Source organism: Phalaenopsis equestris, unplaced genomic scaffold (genome assembly GCF_001263595.1).
Source record: "Phalaenopsis equestris unplaced genomic scaffold, ASM126359v1 Scaffold001269, whole genome shotgun sequence".
Classification (NCBI taxonomy): Eukaryota; Viridiplantae; Streptophyta; class Magnoliopsida; order Asparagales; family Orchidaceae; genus Phalaenopsis; species Phalaenopsis equestris.
Genome location: NW_018165708.1, coordinates 359,598 through 379,646, shown reverse-complemented (window position 1 = coordinate 379,646; position 20,049 = coordinate 359,598). Strand labels below are relative to the sequence as shown.

General features: G+C 32.2%; 1 protein-coding gene across 3 annotated transcripts in view; it reads left to right on the top strand.

Moving 5' to 3' along the window:
• Positions 1-8,763: 8,763 nt before the first annotated feature.
• Positions 8,764-20,049, top strand: part of LOC110033729 (protein SCAR3) — a 33,339-nt gene continuing 22,053 nt past the window's right edge. For 2 of the 3 annotated variants that reach the window (XM_020737789.1, XM_020737791.1), the window contains exon 1: positions 8,764-9,183. In XM_020737789.1, coding sequence (XP_020593448.1) covers positions 9,023-9,183 — 161 coding nt within the window. In that variant the 5' untranslated portion in view covers positions 8,764-9,022. The remainder of the gene's footprint in view (positions 9,184-20,049) is intronic. The other variant, XM_020737790.1, reaches the window with a different exon arrangement.

Here is a 20,049-nt window from a genome sequence, read left to right as displayed (position 1 = left end):
CCAATATGCAAGTAAATGAAGCTTGCAGGTTAGCAAAACAACAACCCCACATTATTCAACCCAAATTTTAAATCCAAAATACATAACATCAAAAATATCACTAGCTTAATGAATTTGGGCTTAGTTACAATACAATGATATAAAAATCGGCATAAAGCACAAAAATTTAATAAAAGAACAAATAAATGAAAGGAAACACCTAGATGAAATTTCAATGACCCATAATCTATTGAATATTCTCCATTCATTACACAAATATAGCCCTTTGACTAACTCTGACACACTCACAAACCCGCACTCACTCCAAGATATTCCTCAACATTATCACACATGAGTACACTTTTTTAAGTCTCCCAAATAGCCTAAAACCTCTTCCTTCTTGCTTAAAATAACAATAAGAAAATAAAATATTGTTTGGTAAGGCCATGGTGCTGTGGTGCTACTAATATAGCACTAAGATTTTTTAGGCAATGTAGTGGTGCTTAAAATGTAGTGTTGTGGTGCCGAGCTCCCAGATTTTGACATTTTATTCTTCATGGATTAGCGTTGTTGTGTATAAAATTAGTTTTGTGGTGCTGCTACAGTATGTATGCTACAATACTAATTATGTTATAGTAATTCCATTATTACTAATTATGTTATAGTAATTTAAGAAATCATAATCAATGGGCTATTAATCATTTCATGAATATTACATTATTCTCTTTCTTTTGGTATTCATGTTAAAACCTTGAACATTTCTTACATAGTAGTTAAACTTTGGTTACTCTTTCCTCTCTTTGAAATTTATGCTTATGTTTTTAAATATACTTCTAAATTCTTAACTCTTTTCTCTTCATAAATTCTTAAAATTTATTTCTTAGTTATTCCTTAAAGATTTAAGGAGATGGCGCCATCTTGTATTATTTTTTGTTAAGATTCAATCATCTTTAGAACATTATTTAGAAGGTGATTTTATAATTTTTATGCTCTATATAATAGTTTTTAATATGTTTGTTATTTTAGGAAAATTGTATACCTAAAGCTGTTAAATATAATAAAAAATTCCAAGATTTAGTTTGATAAAGAAGAAGCATATCAACCTTACACATCTTGATATCCTATAGTATGAAACGATAACAAAGCCTAACTGCACAAGTTGGCCTTAGATATCCTCTTGATTACAAGACTTCTACAAAGTGAGTTTAAGTAATCATGAAATCAAACTTGTTATAATTGGGCAACTATAGTGCAACATAAGAAGTACATGTGCAACTCCTAAGGAATTAGAGTAATTAATTTGTAAAACCATGAGAAAATAATATAAATACTTATAATTAAGCAATTGTTTTATTTTTTCTATCATATTTCCGCCTTCATTCAAATGTAGAGTCATCCTTCCTCCATCCATACCTCCTTTACTTTATTTTCAATTTCTTAATTGTTCATATAGATTATAAATATTGTTTGATATAAAGAGTTAGTATATTTAAAAAAAGATTTAGTTATGGGTTTTTAAGTTGTTAAAGTGCATAGAAATTAGGAGTTTTTTTGTGCTTAAATTCTATTGCTTATGTACTTTTATTGAAATTGTGTGTTCTCTGATAGAAAATTGATGGAAAACAAATGAGATAATAATGAAAAAAATACATATATTGTTGTTATGCTTGATGCACAGTACCACAACATTTGAAGCCCTAAATTTCAAGATAGATTCTTGAGTGCATAACATCATGGTGATGGTTTGAGCCTTGTAGTGCACAATTGGAATCACCACAACATTAGAGGAGGTAAAATTAAGATCCCAAAAAATTTAAAAGCATTCTTCCATGGTGCCATTTCTTAGCTTCACACTGGTACTTCATCAATGCCTCAACACTATATTATGGCATCATAGAGCCTAGACCTAGTAAAGTAGTTTTTTCTCTATTGTGGGGTGGGCCCAAGTGAGGAATGGATCATACAATTTTAGATTTGATTTTACACTAAGGGATTATATGAGGGTTTATGTTGATTGTATAGTAGACCAAGTTCTTCTTGTGTGAATGTGTAGTGAGAGTGAGAGTGTGAGAAAGTGTCGCTAAGCAAAAAGGAGGGAAGCAAGAGAAGATTTGAACATCAAAGATTTAATCTGATTTTTATCTTCTAACTTCATCATAGAATTGTGTTTTAATTATTTTCTTATATTTATTTTATTAAAATATCTAGGAACTCAGTCAACATTCTCTAAATGGAAATTTACCTTAATGCTTGATGTACTTTGTCCCTTTGTTTGGACAATCCATGAATTTTTTTTTTGTTAACCCAATTCTTTATTATATATTTTTTGGTTAGGCATATGTTAAAATTAGCTGTGATTTAGCAATTTCAATGAAATCCTAGTAGAATAGTTGGTTTAATAATCACTTGGTTTGAAACATAGAAATATTATTTTTTGGGAAATTGTAATCTCATTGAGATATTATGAAAAAAAAACCTTTAGTTTCCTTATTAAGGATAAAAATATATCTAAATTGTATTATGAAACTCAATGTCTCTTAAGTCTTCATGGAGATTAAAAGATAGTATTGTCCTCAACTAACAACTTTTTGAAGGATGACCTAGAACACATTTACATAGATTCAAAGAACCTTTCACAATTGTAAGAACTAAAAAGAAATTTAGCTTTTAAAATTTTAAATCGTGAATTTGTGTGGTTGGCAAAAAACTTGGGTTTAAGGAAACTAATACTTATCTTATTTCAAATTACTCATGATTCTCATGGAAACATTCTCTTACTTTATTGCTTTATTACTTGGAATAACACATGCAATTGTATACACTGTGTTGCAGTCGAGTATTCAACACTATTACAAGGCATCTACGAGTAAATTTAGTTTAGTTTGAAAAACTGCATCGTAATTCAATTTTTTTTTATATTTTATTATTTTATTACTTTGTTAAGTACTAATATTTAAGTTCATTATTATATCTTTATTGAAATGCTTATTTTGCTAAATTCTAAAACTTTTATTTACCTATGAATTTTTTTGTGTTGCTCCACAATACCATTCATCTAGTGTCATAGTAATGTTAAGTTGTTATTATAGCACTATCATCATAATTATGTAGTGTTAGAAGTTAAGTGTTGCAGCATCATTATTCTAATTTGTATTGTAATTCTACTTGAATTTAATCCTATTGTATTTATTATTATTGTTCAGTTATTACTATTACTATTTATTATTGTGACTATTATTTGAGTAGATTTATAGTTAATGCGTTCAAATTGTTGTATGGGTAAGAAAGTTTATTGTGAAATTATATTTTTAAAATCTAAAATTAAAAACCATTAAAAATAAAAAACTTAAAAATACCCAAAATTACATGGAAGCTATGACGAACCCACTTATAGATGATACCTAGCCTAGACCACTTGGGGATTTTGCTAATCCACTGATAGATGGGTACATCAGAATATTAATAAACCTACCATTTTGAATAATTATTTTGTAAGTCAAAAGGCCATCACCTGAATAGTTCAAAACTCTAATTTTTTAGGTTTACTTATAAGAGACTCTAATGCATTTTCAACTTCTAAAAAATTTGTCTAACATTTAGCTATACTAAAATCTCAAAAGACGTTGTAATTCTGTGGTTTGGCGTCGTTTGAAGTAGCGTCGTCAATTTTCATTTTGTCATTTACTCGATGTCATCCTTGTCTTTGTGAAGTCACCAGTTTGAATTCCATTACATTGCTCTTCTCTCTGTATGTTTCTCTACTTCAGATCATGTTAATGATCTTGAGAAGTGAGAACTCAGGGAGGAAGGAGGACCATAATAATTGGGTCAAATGAAAGAAGAATGTGGCAATAATACTTTCAAGAGGTGAATTTCATGTAGACGGCTCCGAAGTGCTTGATCAAAGTATAGTCAATTTAAGACACTTTGAAGACACATTAATGAAGAAAACCTAATGAAAAAGAAAACTCCCACAAATAGAGATTTTAGGTGGTGTCACCTATTCTAGGGTTCATCTTCTTGTATAAGGGTAAATCATTATAGTTAATTACATCTTAAGTAGTCAAAACTACTTAAGAAAACTCCTCATTGACGTTATAATCTATTCTTGAAAAGTTTAAATGTCATTGTGAAGGTAAGAAACTTCAACGTCTCATCCTAAAGATAGTAGAGTCCTAAATATTTGATATTATCCTATGTGCTTGTGTTTAGTTGAGGTTCTTCCTTCATTCCAGGTTTTGAATTTCCATCCCTAAAAAATAGATTTATCACACTCTAATAACATGCAAAGTAAATTTAGGATGATATCTGACTTTTGTCTTCAGCAGTCCTGCAATGCAAAGTTAGCAAAAATTTATATTTTAGAAAAATAGAGTTATCACACTCTAATAGCCCTTGCATTATGAATCGATCGGCCGCCTCGGCCTAGTCAACCGTACACTTTGGTTTGACCAATCTCCCCAACATGGTCAACCTTTCATTTTTGTTTTGATGGGCTGCCTCGGCACAGTTAACATTGCATTCTACATAATGCATGATTTATACGGGCATGAGCATTGTCCATATGATACTTTGCATAATCATTTGTTGTGTATGGTGTGCATTGTTTGCTTACACCAACACATCCACATCTGGGACATTTATTTTGCACCTCATGGACATGCGTCCCTATACGTTTATGGCTAGTAGTCATGCTTCACTTGATCAAGATACCTAGCATCTCCACACATTACATCTTCGTGTAATGTGCAGATCATTTCTTTCTGCATGCACATCTACACTTGCATACTTATTGCATGAGCATTTGTTGCATATTTTAGTTGCACTTGAGTTCTTGTCCACACACTTACTTTACTTGTGTGTGATTTCCCCCAGTGGGAATCAACACAACCCTTCGGGTCACTGCCTCCTTAGCATACCCAACCCTTGGGGTTACTCCCTCTTTGGCATGCCCAACCATTTGGGTCAATGCCTCCTCGGCATACCCAAACATTTGGGTCACAACCTTCTTATCATTCCCAACCCTTCGGGTCATTTCCACCTTGGCATATCCACCCCTTCGAATCACTGTTTCTCGACACATCCAACCCTTTCAGGTCACTGCCTCCTCCCCACACCTAACCCTTTTGTGTCACCGTCGCTCAGCACACTCAAACCCCCTTCAGGTCACTGTCTCTTGAGCATGCCCAACCCTTTGAGTTACTGCCTCCTCAGCATACTCAACCCTTTTTGTCACTGCAACCTAGCCACAGCCAACCCTTCAAGTTACTCTCTTCTTAGCACATCAAACCCTTCGAGTCACCTCCGCCTTGACATACCCAACCCTTCGGGCCACTTTCGCCATGACACACCCAACCCTTTCTTGTCACTACCGACTAGCACACTCAACCCTTCTGGTCATTGTTGTCTGATCCTGATAATTTTTATATGTAAGAATTTATGAAGTTGACACCACTACTTGAATAATTTAATCTCAGACAACGACTCAAAAAAATTGATCCCGACTTTTACGATAGTACTACGAAGTATGTATGGTTATATTCTCAATTTTCTTTATTTTTATTTATTTCTTTACAACAGCGCCAAAAACTTAACTCTGAAGCAAATAAGAGTGCAACTATTATATTTAAATATTAGGATAATATGGAAATATATGTATCGTTATCAAGTAATATAGAATTTTTTTATTAAGCCTCAAATCTCAAACCCACATGGAGAATTACAATCTTTTAAAAATAAATTAGATAACAAACTCTACTTTGAAAAATATTCTTACTCAAACTATAGATATTATAATAGGAATGAAAGTTCGATTCTTTTTAGTAATTTTTTATAATTGAAAATAAAGTAAACAACTAACTAAATTTAACTAGATTTTTATAAGATCAAAATAATATAAATAAAATATCTTTTTCCTTATAATAAATCATTAATAAGTATAGGAATTCTATTATGGAAGTATTAAATTTGTATTGTGCCAAATATGACAAATATTACTCTTTACCCTTACTGGAGATGCTATAAAGAATATTGGCTAATTTAAAGTTTGAATAGTCCTGAAGACGAACTAAGTAGGGAAGATACTAGCTCTCACTCTAGACCTTCCACCTAGGGGCTAACATCTCATGTCAAAACCTAAAATAATAAATCGAATTGAGGGGCTATTGGGGGCTTTAGCCTGTCACTCAAAAGTCCTCTAATTCTACACCCTTCAAAGTTTATTTATTTATTTATTTGCACTCAACCATATGAATTACATTCTCATCCATACAATTTCATGTTATTCTTACCTTTAGTTAACTGAGACAATATCATCTCTAATATTACATGTTCTCACAACAAATATTAACATCTTAATTGGTCGAATCAAGAAGTAAATGAAGTACAATGATTAAATCATCACAACTTATTCTAGCATTAAAGATCACTACTTCACACAACTTCCGTCCAACACTTAATTACTTATTATTTTAAGGAAAAAATATAAAAAAAACTACTCATAATTCATGGAGAAAACCCAACAACATTTAAGTTTAAAAGTAGAAATCATGTAAACACACAAGAAATCTAAATTAAAACCAAATGTAGTCACAAAGATAAAAACTTATCTCAAATTTCTCTCCACCAAACACTTAAAGTTCCTTTGAATCTTTTCTTTTCTCTTACAATACTCTATACTATCACAATTACAACTCCCTATCTTCTCTCTAAAAGTATCCTAATTATTCTATGATAAGGGTGGTAGGAAGAAGTCTCAAAGAGAGGTGGGCGGCAACCTTAATTCAATTCAAGTCATTCTTTTATAATTTTCAAAAGGTGCTTTAGTGTCTCTTTAAAAATGTGTCCACATTCAATGAATCTTCCAAGAGTTGCCTCCTTTCAAGCCAAGCTCGCTAGGCGAGTGACTTGATATTGGTCACAATGCTTTAACGAGCGTTGTTTGTTGGGTCAATCCCAGCGAACAATTTGATTTATTACATCAAGCTCAACATTGTTATGACTGTGCTAAGGATTTAAGAGATCTAACTCGTGTCACTTTTCATGTAACGGGTTTGTATTTAATGGCCACATTTTAAACAAAAATAATATACTTTTTTTTTTTTGCTTAAGATATCCATCATAATTTTAGAACTATGCACATAGCAAGCTAGGCCATACATAAGACCTGTTCTTTTAAAAATACTTCCTGGGTGACACCCCTTTAGATCCCTTGGATCTTTAGGATGGGGCTAGTACAACAACCATATCAAAGTCCTACGTACACAAAGATTTTACCATGAGCACTTAGATGTTGTTTAAGACACTTTCCATTAGATTGTGCGCTAGTCTAGGGCTAGGTTGCTAGGTAGTATTTTTGGCACCTGACCATTGTTCTTTGCTGGCTTGGTTGTCGTGGCCAGGTGCCTTTTAGTACTTGTGCTTTTTTGCGTACTTGCATGTTTGTGCATGTGTAGTATTATACTAGGTTGATTCTTCTTGCAGGGAGTCATGCTTAAAAACACACACACACTCACGTGTAACAAGGAGGAGCAATGTAATGATTTATACTATCTATTTTCTGCATACTCTGCTTTGCTTCTCTCGTTAGGCATGGCTCATATGAGTTGTTTGTTAATCTATTCTAGCGTTTTTTCTGCAGCTCGAGTCTTTTATTTTATCATGTATTTGATAGTGCTTAGGATTGAGTTTATATCAGAACTAAGGTACGGGCACGGACTCCGAGATACACAATGCATCAAGAAAAACTGACCTCTATACATTCTAGAAGCCAATTCTACTAAAAAATTTTATCTGAACATAGACTTCTTAATTCCCTGCAATTCAAGACTAAATTTATCCAATTGGGACTTGTGTAGACAAAAATCTTAAGAAAACAAGCGTTTAAAGATTTGGGACATAAATTTGAAATATTTTTTCAAAATTTCCACTACTATATGCCTAGCCCCAAAAACTTTTTTTTTTTTAAATAGGCCTCTTATATATTCATATTAAGAGACCTCGACATCCACTAATTGGGTCGCTTCAGTGATCTAACTCTCGCATCAAAAACTCTATAAATAAAGGGTCCAATGAACCATTGGGGAAGACGTCGTGTATGGCACTCCGAACTTTTATGTTGTAATGATTACTTCTAAGCTATTCTTCTTATGCCACACCTTTTTTTTCTCGACTTCTAACCTATCTTACCCTCATTCTTATCATTGACATATATAAATCCAACAATATACATTAAGTAAAAGATACTCATTTTCTAATAAATGCAATATTAATCCCAAAGTAGTAATCCATGAAATTTTAATATTCTTAAATTAATCTTATGAAAAATAAAAAAAAATGACATCGAATCAATTCAAGTGATTATTTTTTTCCCTCAAAATTGAATTGAATAACACTATACAACTAGTTTATGGTCCATTTAATTTTATTATTTATGTTTATAAATATTTTAAATAACAAATATACTTTAGTACCAGATCAAATCAAGGCAACACTTCAGAAGAGGGAATCCGTTCTCTCTTTTTTTTAAGGGACATTCGCACACAATATAACTCATAAATTTTTTTTTTTTACCTTTATATTACTCAAATTATTTTTATTACATGAAAAATATCACTATTTTAATTTCTAAAAATTGAAATACATCCTTCACATGCATAGACATGCACATATAAGATGTATGCAGGTAAATAATTAAAATTTTAGTGTTAGGAAATAAATACATGTATGGAAATCTTCTTTTTTTTAAAAGGCCTGTTTTTAAGATTATGATTATTTGAGCCGGTAACCAGATCACAGAGATGCAGAAAGGCAACACCGTTAAGCAGTGGAGGTGCCTTGTGCTGTGGGCAACGTCGCGCTCGCCACCTAAAGGCGCGAGTTCGACAGTTAGGCGGTCGACTCACCGCAGTCTCATCACCGCCCGCCCCAAAAAGTATTTTCTGGTACTCGTCGCCGTCCTGCCCATCGAAGCTCGCAGCCCGAGTTCAATTCCCAGCTTCAGAGTGTGGCGTCTTCTCACTGGTTTCAGAGAGAAAGATAGAGAATGCCGCTTGCGCGATTGGAATTGAGAAACGAGTATGGGCTCGGAGGTCCGGAGCTCTACCGAAACGCTGCCTCCGGGAAGGAGGACGCGGAAGCTATCCTCCATGGAGTTGCAGTCGCCGGGCTGGTTGGTATTTTGCGGCAGCTCGGTGATGTCGCCGAGTGAGTTTCCCGTCTGCCTCTCTTCTTGTATTCTTCTTTGAATTTAAGTTTAGCATCTGATGATATCGATTCCGAGCCACATTCAGGTGCTGTTTGGTAGCAGGATTTGAGCTGGAACTAACCTAAATCCTGCCGAACAGAGAAAATGACAATTTTAAATCCTATAGAATGTTAATATCTCCTTTCTCTCCATGTTCACCTTGAACTCTGGACTTAGTAAATTTGTGCATTGGATGGATTGAACTTTAATCCGGAAGTAACTATGATTTATTTAGTCTAGTTCAGATCGGCATAGTGAAATAAATATAATAGGTATCATAATCATGCAAATTTTTAATTTTTTTAATAATTTTTTTAAGTAATTAACATGTATTCAATTTAACTCCCTTGTCTACATGACTAGTAGATTTAAATCCTAAAATAAGTAGCTAAATAGTTTCTCTGGATTTAACCTAATTTAACCTCTATTATACCAAATAAAATTTAGGATTTGCTATATCTGGATTTATTAGATTTACGAATCTTGTTTTATTTAAATCCTACTTGAACCAAACAACCTCTTAGGTAGCTGGATTTAACCTGAATTTATGCTGAATTTAGCATAAATTTTGCCAAATCATTGAACTGACCTTTCAAATCCCACAAAATCTTGAATGCCATTTCTTTTTTGCGGCCTAATTCTCAAATTTCTTCAATCAGAGAATTAGTGAAAGAACATGCGTGAAAGGTGTAGAAATATGTAGAATACTCATGCATGACCACCTTGAAGAAGAGTATGTTGCGACTTCCTCACTTTTAATTCCTTGGGGGTTTTGGGTAGGAATAAAAGCGTAAGAAAGATGAGAGTTTCTAACACATGATCAAAATCCTACAGATGGAGAGCAAGCTCCCATCGTGACTTCTACACTTCTTTTTTTGTCCAGCGATTCGAGTAGGAGAAGAAGGGAGAGAATTTAGGACATGTATTACTTACTTAAAAAATATTTATGTTCATTAAATTAATATTATTTGTATTTAATTTGATTAAATAGAGTTTTATACTCTTAATTAGATTTATAAGTTCTTAATAACTAATCAAAAAAAATATTATGTTAGTTTAATTAGAATTTATAAAAATAAAATTATTTTTATCATCTTAGTAAATTAAAAATAATTAACTTGATTAAATTAATATTAATTCTATTTAAATTGATTGAATATAAGTAAATATTTAATTAGCATATTAAACTAATATTTAATGATTCATATAATTAGACATAATAAAAAATTAGAATAAATTGTTTAGCCCTAATTATTACATCATCAATACTTAATATTGAACTTCTATTTGTACTAATAGAAAATCCTAAAATAAATTGCCAAATAATAATTTATTAGGATTTAATTGCATTTACCTCTATTATAGCATATATGTTTTATGATTGAAATGCCTCTAAATTTATTTGATCCTAATTTACAAGATTTATTAAATCTACTCGTAGCCAAAATGCACCTTAGGTTTTTAATTAATTTTTTGTGCTCTAGTTGGATTATTTAAATTTTCTTTTTGGTTTGACGATTCAACTAGAAACTTGAGCAAAGGGAATGATCGGAATTTTCTTTATTTTTTGGAATAGTCTTAATTTATTAGAATTAAATGAAAATATGACACTCAATATGACACAATAGAGAAGAATGATTCATGTAGCTGACACCACTTAGTGGGATAAAGGTTTAATGTTGTTTTTGAATGTATGAGTGGACCTACAACTGAAGGGGGTAATTGAGGTAATATTGATTATTATAATATTTTTAATGAGTGGAACTAAGGAAAATATTTTTATGTTAATCAATTTTTGCCATGTCTAGTTAGGAGGAATCCATGGTAGAGTTGTCATCTCAAGGCTCGTTGAGACCATGTAGTGCCTCTGTGTTGTCAATGATCGAGATTCTTCTCTATTTCACGTGTTTCATATATTATGTTCTTATTAGGATTCTTCTCTTAGTTTGGGTTTTGTGTTTGTTGCTCATCTATAATGGACACTAAGCTTTATTTAGTTTGAGAGGATGTCATTGCAATCATCTCACATGATGTTAATGTTTTTAAAAGTTCCTCTTATTGAAAATTTTCTATGTTGTAAAGTTTATTATTTTTTGTGTCGAGAACTGTTAAATAAAAAAATATCATACAAGTAGAAGCATTTGCTCTCTTTTAATGGAGTGGATTCAACCATTGTTGACATTCAAATGTGGGACTATAAAAGATTCAAGAGAGATTGGTAGATCGGCTAATTCATAAGTCAAGGAGACTAAGAGGAGAGACAGATTGAGTGGGAAGTTGATGACAGGGAATCATTTTTACTTCTTTTTCTTCTTCTAAATAGCAAATGCCTAGAAAAACATCAAATTTCCTTTCCAAAAATTAGATGGCCTCCAATGTTGAGTAAGATTGTTTTGAAGTAAGATGGCCTACATTGTTGGAATCATTTTCTCTTAATTATTACTATTGTCGCATAATTTTCTTCTATAGAATCTTTGTCATATCATTCTACACAAACCATATTTGAAAGGGGCACATTTTCTTTATGTAGATTTGTTGTGGTCGAAAAAATTTTATCTTTGATCTCAAGATGTATTTTCACCTTAATTCATTGGCTCACATAGGTAATTTTGACGTACACATTCATTATTGATAACTAATGTGCATTCATGTTTTGTGCATGTCATTTAAGTGTTGGAAATGTCTTATGCGATCTTAAGGGCACCCTGCATACAATTTACCAACGCTTGCTTTGTTTAATATTTGTCTTTTTAGCTTCTGAGCTTTCTTTGTGTCAATCTAATTTTTCTAATCTGAGCAAGGAGTTAACTCTAACAGCGGACCTCATATTTTTGCTACTATTCGGCTTAGATTGACAATATTGGAGCTATAGAGTTATCATGCCATCAAAGTTCTCTAAGCCAATCTAGATATTTTGGCACTCCCTACCTAATTGAATATCTTGTCTTTTATCAATCTCATACCTTACAAACTCCAGTGAATCAATCATCCAAAATGTTTCACCAAAGTATAGTCTATACATTTCAAGAGAATAGATTTTTCTTCCCACATTAGCCTCCCTTATTTTGAAACCATTTTGCTTAGAAAGGTGAGCCTTAAGAAAAAAAAAATGGTTTGAATTATGATAAGTTGTCAAGGTATCATAATCTTAAAGCTATTTTGCAATGTTTGGCTTTATCCATTGGTATTCCTGTGAGGCATGATTTTTTGTCGTCATAACCAAAGAGCATTTCATTGTTTCCTATTAAGATTACTTGTAAATATTTTCTTGAAAATGCACATGGCAAGCTTCCACTAGATTTTTAGGGCAATGGCTCTTTCTACCTTATGCTAGGCAGGTGTAAATGATCTTCCTTCCTAATGGCAGACATGAGTGCTGGAGACAATTCAATCATGGCCTATAAATAACATTAAAACAGATGTCGTCAATCATCACAACTTGCTTCTTTGTCTTTCTTCCTTTGTTCTTACCTTGCTCCGTTATCTATTTCTTTTTCCTTCGTGGGAGCTAGTCTTCATAGAGTTATCTTTGTCACTATGAATTAACCCTCTTTTGTGGAAGTATATATGTGTCCTTTTGGAGTCACACTTATGTTGGCTTCGACCCATGGTTCATTTTTTAACGATCAATTTGGGCATTAAATAAGTATTTAGTTGTGCTTGTCTGCAATCTTTTTTATCTTAACCCTAATGAGTTTTCAAAGTCTTCATGTCTCATACTATCTTGTAATACATGGTTTCATCCATTTGTCATGATGTGAGGCATAAACTTTTGGTATCATTACTAATGGTCATTTTGTTGTTTCCCATTAATATGATGTGGCAGTACTTCTTTCAAGTGATTACATGGTGTGTCTTCATCGGATAGGCATGTGATACTTCATTTTTCCTTATTTATTGTAGGCAAGTGTGATAGTTAATGTCCTTCTTTAATGACAACCAATAAAAAACATTGGAGCCAATGACATTGATCCTCACAACTTGGTCCTTTTTTTCCTCTTTCTTGTTCTTTGCGTGGCATGGTCTTAAAGTCAAGTTGATGCTTTAAAGGTCAATAAGCCCTTTGTAAGAGTTATTTTAAGTTTTTGCATAAGTGGATTCTTTATGATCATGTTAATGGAGTAACGTTTGCATAAGAGTAATGGCCTCCCTTTACGGAGAGGAGGATGTCCACATAGTCCAAACTTCGATTGTTCTCAGTTATTCCTGTGGAAGGAGAGAATTTTTTGTTTAGTTCCCTCAATGTGGATTACCATAGGATATTATTTTAGTTATGGACTTGCTCTATTCATAATCACTCCACCATACGTATCTTATGTGCTAGTAATGATGGCTCCTTGGCCCATAATAATCGAATGTGCCATTTTTTAATGTTCGAGCTTAACTGATTGAATAATGCTTGGGTCACACTCCTTGGAATTTTCTCCAATAGCTACCTTTGAGGCTTCAGCTTCTCATTGAACTTATGATTCTCAAGTTTCATCCTGCTCTTCACGATTTCTTTTCTTTGCACCCTCAATTTCTCAATGAGGACATTGAAAGAAATGTTGATGACAAAATATAGGACTTTAGAAGATTAATAGGTTTGACTAATTCGATGATATGTGAGTCAAGTAGATGAAAATGAGGCTTATTTATTAGCAACTTTTGGGAGTTGGATTCCAATCGATTCTTTTCATCTTCTTTCAAGTAGCAAAAACCCAAAAAAGAAAGGACCAGATCTACTTTCCAATATAAGTTTCATGATATTGATAAGCATCTTCTTGGATGTACTGTTACTAAGAGGTAGTTGTCTCATATAAAACCTTGTCACAGCTTTCTACACATCATATAGGCAGTAGGGAGAGTTCTTCTTTTTTCACAATAGTTTTAGCCTTTTGGATATAAGATGTATGGTTTTTTTCAATTGGATATTTTGTTACTTTTGTAGCCATTGGTAGAGGTGCGTTTGCTATTATTCACAATGTTTTCTTATGCATATGTGACATGTTCCCTTTGACTGTCAGAGAAGTATTGGACATTCCTTAAGGATTCAATGTGAGATTCCTTAAAAGTATGGTAAAGTGGAGCTCCTACACATCATGTTTCATTTGGTATATCGTTGGAGTTTAAATAGTAATTCTAAAAGTAAGTCTACTCATATTGGAGCACTCTTAAGATAGATTCCCTCTTATAAAGTTGCACCAATGAGATAAACCATAAGGCTTGTTAAGAAAAAGTGGACAATATTTAGTTTTCTTCTAAGGGAGGAGCATATGAAATGAAATAAAAGGAGACCAAAGCTTGTCATAATATAACAACGGGCTAACTCATTTTCAATTAAAGAGTTTAAACTTATGTTTTTAGTTTTAATATTTTGTGTTAAACATGATTTTAAGAATTGTTGTGTTAGGCTTATCCTTAATTAATCTCAGGGTACCCATAATAGGCGGTATTTGAACTAGCTTTGATGCCGAGTCCTATGGGATATGATTTAAGTCCATTAGTAGATATGATGAAGCCCAAAAGTTTTTTATGTTTCTTGCATGAAAAAATGTTTCTTCAAATTTTTAAAATTGTTTTATATTTCAAATTTGTTCAAAGTGGTTTTAAGTACTTTAAATGTTGACTCAATATAACTAAATTTAAGATTTTATCAAATTAAGAAGACTATACTTTTTCTTATGATTAACTTTGAATGTACTACGAGCATTGAAAAAGCAAAAAAATATGACCAGCCATTCCTACATTACATCAAATGTTTTAAATACAAATTTCCATTCATTTAATTGCTTTTAATTTGATGATAATCATTTGTTAAATATATTTTTAAGAAGGAACTTGAGCTTGGAACTAAATTATGTATGTCATTTAACTAAGGTATGTGAAATCTATACTTGATCATGAATTTTTTATGACCCAACTATAAATAAGTACACATGGTATAAGAACCATCATTTTTTAAAGCCAATTGATATACACATCACATGGAGTAAAATTTTTTAAAGAGATCATTTCTTAAGCAAATAAGTACTTTTATTAACTCAGTGTGCTCAATTGGATTCATTTGATGGTGAGTAACATTTGGCAATTATATTATATGGATGAAATTTATGATATCATGGATTTCTCTCATATTTTATAACTTTTCAAGTAAAATATTAAAAAAACACGATTAGAGTGTTTGAGACAAGTAAAATTATGTGAATTTCAATAGCAATGTATGTGACTTTCTTCACATGAAGAAGGCGAGGGAAAGCCTCATTAAGAAAACTCTTTTTTGGCTTATAAATTAAATGTTTCCAATGTGAATCCTATGCTTGGAATAAAAAATAGCAATCGTGGACTCAGTAAAAGGGGTCTCTAAGATATTGGTTGTAAGGGAAATCAAAGATAGAATGGGATCCAATCATAATTAGTTAATGTTTGGCCTTTTTCTTTTTGTTTGGCCTTCTTCTTTTGGTTAGGCATAATTTTTTTTCAAAAAACAGACTCATGAGGTTTAGGTTGTTTTTTTTTTCAATGGATTTATGGGAAATAATATGATGGTTTTGCCTTTGTGTCTGGAAACATAAGTATTACTATGATTATAATGAATTATATTCATGTTATAAGTCATAATCTGCTTAAGAGAATATGTATACTGTCAATTGGGAGGATGTCATATCAAATCTTATTCTCACAACTAACTAAATAGAATTTAAACATCTAGTAGTTACAGACAAAGTTTTGTGGTTTGGTAGCTAACATGAAAATCTTATCCATACATAAAGTTATCTTTTTTGTGAGTGCATGAATAGAACATTCATAGCATTATCACCATCAATAACTAATCTCTATTAAGATAAAAATGAAAAAAAAAACTAATCTACATTCTTTCATTACAAGTGACATACATATGAAAAATATTCTACAATCCTTAAAAACATATTTCTTAACTGAGATGCATTCATAGAAGTCAAATGGAAATTATTCTTAGTATTAACTTTCTAATTAGATGAATGTGTACAATTAGTTACATGGTAAAAGATTTGAACTTCAATATTTAAATCTATTTTTAAAAATAGAAAATGTACATTACATTGATTTGCATGTTATATTTTTTTATGATATTTAAAGCAGATCATATCCCAAGTGGTCTTGAAGTAGAATCAATCGAAATGCTATTTTGGGAAATACTAGTAAATGCAAAAGGAGGAAGAGGTCTAGTAGTAAACCTAGGAGTTGGTGCATGAGTGTTTAGTCCATCGGGCATAGAACCACAAATCAATTCTTCTTATTTTTCAATTGAAAAGCGTAACGAAGTTCATTTTGTGAAGTCAATGGATCTTAGAGTTCAACATCATTCTTAAATTCAATTCTTAGGTTAATTCTAAATTTATTAGCAACAAATCAATCATAATTTGTACATTTGGAAGAAGAAAACAAATTCTCAATGATTTGGTAACTTTAGTCTTTTCTTTCTTCAATTTATGAGTTATCGATATAACTTCCTATCATTATATTCTAAACAGTGTTTTGTTATTTACATTTTTTTTAGTTTAATCTACATTAGTTTAGTTCTACCAAATCAGTTTATTTCTTTTCAAGAATTTTATTCTTGTAGATTTATGTCGGCGGACAATTTTACAAAATTAACTCTGATAATAAACCATATTGTATTAGTTGAAAAGTTAGACGATTTCTGTTAATCTTAAAATTATTTTGATCACAGAGGAGGGGCGGTGAGGGGTTCTATTTTTATTTTTCTATCATAATTATCGTAAGTCCTATTGTTTGTTTTACGATGGTATTTTTGTACATGTAGACTCTTATTGCAACAAGTGGGTTTTTATTCATCTACATTGATGAGTCGGAAACTCGGGCTCAATTTTTGCAGCTAGTGGGGTTTTATTTCTAACTATTAAAGAGTTGTAATTTGTTCTCAAGTTCTTTTATCATGTTTGTAAAATGTCTAATTTATCATTATTGCTTTTTTGCTAACTTTGCAATAGTTTGGTGAGGTATTCGAGGTATGATTACAAAACAAAATTTGGTGAATGTGCTTTTTTTCAAGAGATATTTATGCATCAACATGTGTAATGGTTATAATGCATATAGAAAACCGATTTAAACCTTCAAATACTTATTTAATAATTAATTTCAGATTATAGTGTTTAAGAAAACAACTTGATGATATACATCATGTTCTTATATTTTTAGATTGAAAAATTATTTTGTGAGTGGAATTTGCAATCTATAAATTTGATTTTTCAATTAAAAATGAGTATATTGGTTTTATGTTAGGATAAGATAGGTTATATGTAATGTTTATCTACTTGGTTGTTAGGCAAATGTTCATATAGTTTTCATATACCATACATTAATTCTAATTTGATATAAAAAAATGGCAAAATTCAATTATTACGAATTAAAAGCACACGGAGGTGTAGGGTTTACACAAGTGGATATTGAATGTCTGGTGATAGAGGATTATGCCTTAGTTTTTATAGTCTTTAAGATCTCCTTGTTAGTGCCTTTTAGATACTCTTTAGATGTCTTGAAAAAAAGCACGCTTGTAGCCTTGATTTGATACTAATATAATGGGGTAATTCAGGGATTGTTCATGGAAGAAGGCAATGATGCTTTTGATGGTATGTAAGGATATGAGTGAGGCCTTGGGGTATTTTGAAGTTAACTCATGTTTGGATTTTGTGTAGTTGGATAGGGTGGGCAGGAGTTGTATGATGTAGGGAATTATATTTAGCTTTTAAATGGGTAAGGGCTCGAGTTTGGAAGATTTGGTGCCTTGGTTAAAAGGTAGAGATAATGATCTTTGGTTCAGGATGCTTTGGAGAGTGAAATAGATGGTTGGATAGAGAGGTTATTAGGGTTTATATTGGGGTTTTGAGGAGTGGTGGATGATGTATAGTGGATAAGGCAAGGGAAAGGAAGAAATGGATGATGACTAGAGGATTAGTAGGGTTTGTTTGTGGAGTGTGTGTGTGTGTGTGTGTGTGTGTGTGTGTGTGTGTGTGTGTGTGTGTGTGTGTGTGTGTGTGTGTGTGTGTGTGTGTGTGTGTGTGTGTGTGTGTGTGTGTGTGTGTGTGTGTGTGTGTGTCTGTGTCTGTGTCTGTGTGGAATGTGTGTGTGTGTGATGTTTGGCCAAAGGCTTGAAGTGGAAAAAAGGTAAGTAAATACAAGAGATAACTTGCCCATGTTTTCAAACTTAAAATCAGCAGTGTTCACTTTCAATCAAAGAAAGCAATGTTCTTATGATCATTTTATGAATTTTATGATTTAAGAAGCACATGGCATGTACATATATAAAATTGAAGGAATTATTCATAGTGGTTTTTTCTATAAGAGGTATACCGAGGCAAAAAGAAAATTGAGTTTTTTCATGTTGAGTGCAATCTTTAAATTTTCTCTTTTTGGGTGACCAACAATGTGAAGGGAGGGTTGATATAGCACACCAAATAGGATAATGTGTGATCGTTGGCCAAAACTTGAAGTAGAAAATTTTAAGTAAATACAAGAGATGCCTTGCCCATGTCATCAAATTTGAAGTCAACAGTGCTCCTTTTCAATCGAGCAAAGCAATGTTCTTTCGATCAATTTATGATTTAAGAAGCACATGACATGTACATATATAAAGTTGAAAGTAATATTCATAATGATTTTTCTAAATGAGGTAGACAAAGCCAAATAAGAAAATTGAGTGGTTTCATTTTGAGCGTAGTTTTCAAAATTTTTTCATTTTGGTTTCCAACAATGTTGAAAAAAGGGTTGATTTTACACACTAAATAGTTCAAACAAATGAGCTCACAAATCCAATTAGAGGAGCAAGAGCAAAAGGCCAAGTAAGCAAAATCCTGAGTGCAAGAGCCCTTGGAAAGGCCTAGATTTAATATCATTTTAACTATTATTTATTAATTAATTAAGTTTTATATTTTGCATTTTAATTTTCATCCTTGGAACCTTATTTTGTTGGCTGCCTTTAATAGATTCGTTTTGAAAATTGCTTGTATTAAATGAGCTTTAGGTAACTCTCCACCATTAGTAATTGATTACCTCTTTTTCCTCTGTCTTTTCCTCAAAAATGGTACACAATGAATTTTATATATATATTTTTGAAAGCCCAAAGGCTAATATCTTAAATAAAAAGTATGGTACAGATAGAGTTTGTGGAAGGTCTCAAACATGGCACCCAGCTCACACAAAAACCACAAAATCAAATGGTTACAAAAAAGAGAAAATACAACAAAAAAACATAAGAGATCTAAATAAAAAACTAAAATGTGTCAAAATAAGAGTATCAGGTAGCTGGAGAGTGACCCGATTTTGTCTTGCCTCTGCCTCTAGTTCTAAGAAAGGAGTCAGCTAATAAATTGGTCAGATGAGTGTCATTATCATTAGTAACCAATGTATCATCCAATAGATTCCCTAGCTCAAGTTGTCATCCATTCTTTTTCTTTCCTCCTCATGTAGATCTGTCATTCCTCATCCGAAAATTGGCTCACTTGATCTGCAGAATGGTCTGAAGTGTGTAGGATATGTGTAGCTTGTTGAACGCTAGAAGCAACTACTTGTTGTACCAGCTGATCTTCTATCGGGTCGAAAGAGCACTCTCGTGTGTTTGGCATGTGAGTCTTCTTCAATAGCATTAAGTGGTATCAGCATATTTGGATCTGCACCTGTAGTAAGGTGTTCTTCATGTGGAACTGCGATGTTGGAAAGATGATCGGATTGGACTTTCTTAGCAAGGATGGTAGATGGTTGATCTTTAGCGATATTCGGCCTTATATGAGAATGCAAACGATAGCAAATAGTAGAATTGTGGTCAAACATACTACAATGAGAGCAAT